Source organism: Miscanthus floridulus, chromosome 12 (assembly GCF_019320115.1).
Source record: "Miscanthus floridulus cultivar M001 chromosome 12, ASM1932011v1, whole genome shotgun sequence".
NCBI classification, from domain to species: Eukaryota; Viridiplantae; Streptophyta; class Magnoliopsida; order Poales; family Poaceae; genus Miscanthus; species Miscanthus floridulus.
The window spans coordinates 62,299,725-62,303,264 of NC_089591.1; the positions used below are offsets into that span (position 1 = coordinate 62,299,725).

Here is a 3,540-nt window from a genome sequence, read left to right on the forward strand (position 1 = left end):
GGGACATTAACGTCCACAAACTAGTTAAGATTAAAATTAAAACTTCTCAAAGGACTTTAATTGTGCAAACACTCTCACCCCTAAAACTGACTTTAATTTCCGGTACAAGCGAGTACCGACGTAGGGGTAAACGCAAAACCATATTTCCATCGAAATCGGGGAGGACCAGAACGCCCTCTGTCCCGCGGGAAGCGGTCAACGCGAGACCATGACGACCTGTTAGCAAATCCGTAATTAACTCTAATTCCTGAGCCCAATTTGATAAGAACGCGATTCGCCCCGCTGAAAAAATACCTAGGCCACGCCAGGTCTCCAGGTCTCCGTGTCAGGTCACCGCAATCCAAAGGCCGCACCTTTCGCCTCCGGCGCTAGGGTTTCGCCTGCCTCCCAATTCGATCCGCGAGTGCACCAGGACCAGGTACGCCCCCACGATTCCACCCTTGGCACCCAGATTCGGGCTCTGGTTCCCCTAAATCTGTGTTTTTTCGTGGTGTCCAGGTGATCTCTTCCCCCTTGGTCTGCTGTGACGTGGGAGATGCCGCCGAAGTCTAAGAGGGGTGGCGCTGCCGCCGCGAGGAAGGCGCCGGGGGCGAGGGGCCGGATGGGGAGGGCGCAGGCTGCTGCGGAGGAGGCGCCGGCTGTGGAGGAGATGATGGAGGCGCCTGCTGAGGAGGTGAAGGTCGCCGAGGAGGCCCCGAAGGTGGTGGAGGAGCCGAAGCGGCAGCCCTCGCCTCTGCTGCCGCAACAGCCGGTGGTGGAGGAGAAAGGCTCCGATGCCACGGTCAACGGTGCCAACCGGGGCGAAGGTATTGTTTCTGCTCCTATTTCGTGCATAGGTCGTGGACTTCTGCTGTGATCTGTCATGCGGCCTCAGAGATTTAGATTATTAGTTGTAGCATGGCGGTTGTATTATGCAATAATCCCTATTATACTTGGCGGAACATGAACACATATTTTGGCCATTCTATCGGTGACAAGCCCAGGATATTTTTTTTATGCCTGTGGCCATTTGGCATTCTGTTTTGACAATGACTACTATAGGTTTTACTTATTTTGAAATAGAACAAAGAAGATTATGTGTTTGTTGTAAACTTGTAATTATGGCTGATGGGCTCTGCTCTATATGGGTCAGGTACTGTTCACCGTTTTATCTTAAAATAAGCTGATGGGGGTGTGTCTTATGCTCAAATTTTTAGATGACGGAGTTGCAAAAGAAACATATGAAGAAGAGGACAAAGGTGAACGGCTGGAGTTTGAGGATGAACCAGAATATGAAGAGGAGGCTGCTGTAGACTACGATGAGAAAGATTTGGAGCAGTATGAGGAGCAATACGAGGATGGTGATGAAGAGGTGGAGTATACTGAAGATGTGGTTGAAGTGGAGACATATATGGTGGATGAGGAACTTGATGAAGGTGGTGATGATGGGGAGGGGGAGGGATACGAAAATGCTGACGAAGAACATCATGTGGATGTGGATGATGAAGAACATAATGAAATGGTCAAAGAGCACCGCAAGCGGAAGGAGTTTGAAGTTTTTGTTGGTGGGCTGGATAAAGATGCAACAGAAAATGACCTTAGGAAGGTTTTTGGTGAAGTTGGTGAGATCACTGAAGTTCGTCTGATGATGAACCCTGTCACAAAGAAGAATAAAGGCTTTGCCTTCCTGCGATATGCAACTGTAGAGCAAGCAAGGCGTGCTGTTTCAGAGCTAAAGAATCCACTGGTTGGTCTTAAGATTGACTATTTTATGTTTCTGTATCTTTTTCACAAATGGCTTACATGTTTTATTTAATATATACTCCAGGTGCGGGGCAAACAATGTGGCGTTAGAGAATTTATATTCGAGGATGCTACATGAAATGGAGGAGCCCCCAACTACAAATATAGATGGCTTCAAACTCAAAGAAGGTTTAAATTCTTTTATATATTGAATTTGAGTATAAAAAAAGTCATACTATAAAGGGTTGCAAATCCCTAAGCCTTAGTGGTATACCTCAACAACGTGGGCTTAGGCAAGCCTTGGTGGCGAGCTAAACTACAGGATAAATTCTTGTGTCATCCTGTGTTTGTGTTGCTACACTTGTATTCTTCTTGTTGTTGAGATGATTTTTAGGATTGAGGGTGATCTACTTGTGTGTGGTGTTCCTACCACTTTCAGCTTTCGATCTGTGATCTACCACCCTACAGAAATCTAAGAAATTTACCCTATCTAAATTTCGTTGGGTAGATTTTGAACTATGAACTAATCTCAATTAGCCTAAGCATCTACACAAGCATCACATAAGACAAACAACTACAATTGACTTAGTCAATTCCTGCTATAAACAGCAGCTACTTATTTTGGCTATATCTAAAGTTCTACTCAACCAAATACTATTGAAGGGAATCGTGACGCTAAGAGGGGGGTGAATTAGGCACTTATAAAATTCTAACTCTAAAATGTGGCCTCTTTTTTCTAACCTTAGCAAAACCTAGCAAAAGACAAACTATCTAAATGTGCAACTATGGTTTTGCTAATGTGTTGCTATCTCTACCGCTAACCGCAAAGGAGTTAAATGCAATCAATGTAAATGCGGAAGCTAAAGAGCAAGGTAAAGATATGCAAAACCCCGTCGATGACTCTAGTATTTTACCGCGGTAATCGAGAAGCGCACAAGCTTCCCCTAGTCCTCGTTGGAGCCCCTCGCAAGGAATCCCTCGCAAGGCCAAGCTCCCAGTTGGGTAACTCCATGGATAGCCTTGGGCCTTCCCCACGCGCAGTGGGTTCCGACGTGCTTTCGACAAGCCTCTTCCGGATGCTCCCCGTTGTCTTCAACTATCAAGCTTTCGGCCAAAACGTCGCGGGCCTTGTTCCCTCTGGTACATGGTGGCGGCCACACCACAAACGCGGTTGGTGTGATCTCGCAAGACTACAAGCCCCTCCGATGTACAACAATGGTGCGCGCAAGCACCGAGTGGTAAGAGATATGCAAACCTAACTAAACACTAGGCCTAAACCTAGGGCAAGCGCATAAGCGGTGGTCTAATCAACCTAAGCACTTCACAAAGCACCTACGCTAATCACCTAATAAAACACTAAGCAGTATGCAAGTGGAGATCACTAAAATGGTATATCAACACCCTTGGTATGTTTCCTTAGCTCCACCTTACTCAAATGACCGGTTGGGGTTGTATTTATAAGCCCCACTGAGAAAGTAGCCATTGGGGACGAAATCCTACTTTTCTGCTACTGACCGGATGCTGGAGTCGTCCTGATCAGACATGTCCAGTCGTCCCGACTGTTGGAGCCGCGAACAACTGATCGGACGCTGCCAGCGTCCGGTCACTTGCCACCAGACGCGTCCGATTGCAAGTTCACCGCTCTGGAACCTCTCTGTACTCGATCGGACGCTGTTGTCCTGCGTTCGGTCGGTTTTGTCGCCAGCATCTGATCACTTGCTGAGTGTGTTGTCGAACTGATGAACAGTGCCATCGGTGTGTCCGGTCGATTCACTTGTTCAGCGTCTGGTCATTGCTTGCTAATGCTGAGCTACTGAT

General features: G+C 47.2%; 1 protein-coding gene across 1 annotated transcript; it reads left to right on the forward strand.

The window, feature by feature from the left end:
- The first annotated feature begins 240 nt into the window (after positions 1-240).
- On the forward strand, positions 241-1,861 carry LOC136495976 (heterogeneous nuclear ribonucleoprotein Q-like). Its single transcript, XM_066491739.1, has 4 exons — positions 241-418; positions 499-806; positions 1,197-1,726; positions 1,808-1,861. Exons 2-4 carry the CDS (start codon positions 536-538, stop codon positions 1,859-1,861), a joined length of 855 nt encoding a protein of 284 aa, XP_066347836.1. The 5' UTR covers positions 241-418; positions 499-535.
- Positions 1,862-3,540: the final 1,679 nt, after the last annotated feature.

Excerpts from the sequence above, each read along its gene's own strand:
- LOC136495976 (XM_066491739.1), top strand. The coding sequence starts at position 536 with ATGCCGCCGAAGTCTAAGAGGGGTGGCGCTGCCGCCGCGAGGAAGGCG. Across the intron at positions 807-1,196 it reads CGGTGCCAACCGGGGCGAAG|ATGACGGAGTTGCAAAAGAA; the intron begins GTATTGTTTCTG and ends TCAAATTTTTAG. Across the intron at positions 1,727-1,807 it reads CAGAGCTAAAGAATCCACTG|GTGCGGGGCAAACAATGTGG; the intron begins GTTGGTCTTAAG and ends TATATACTCCAG.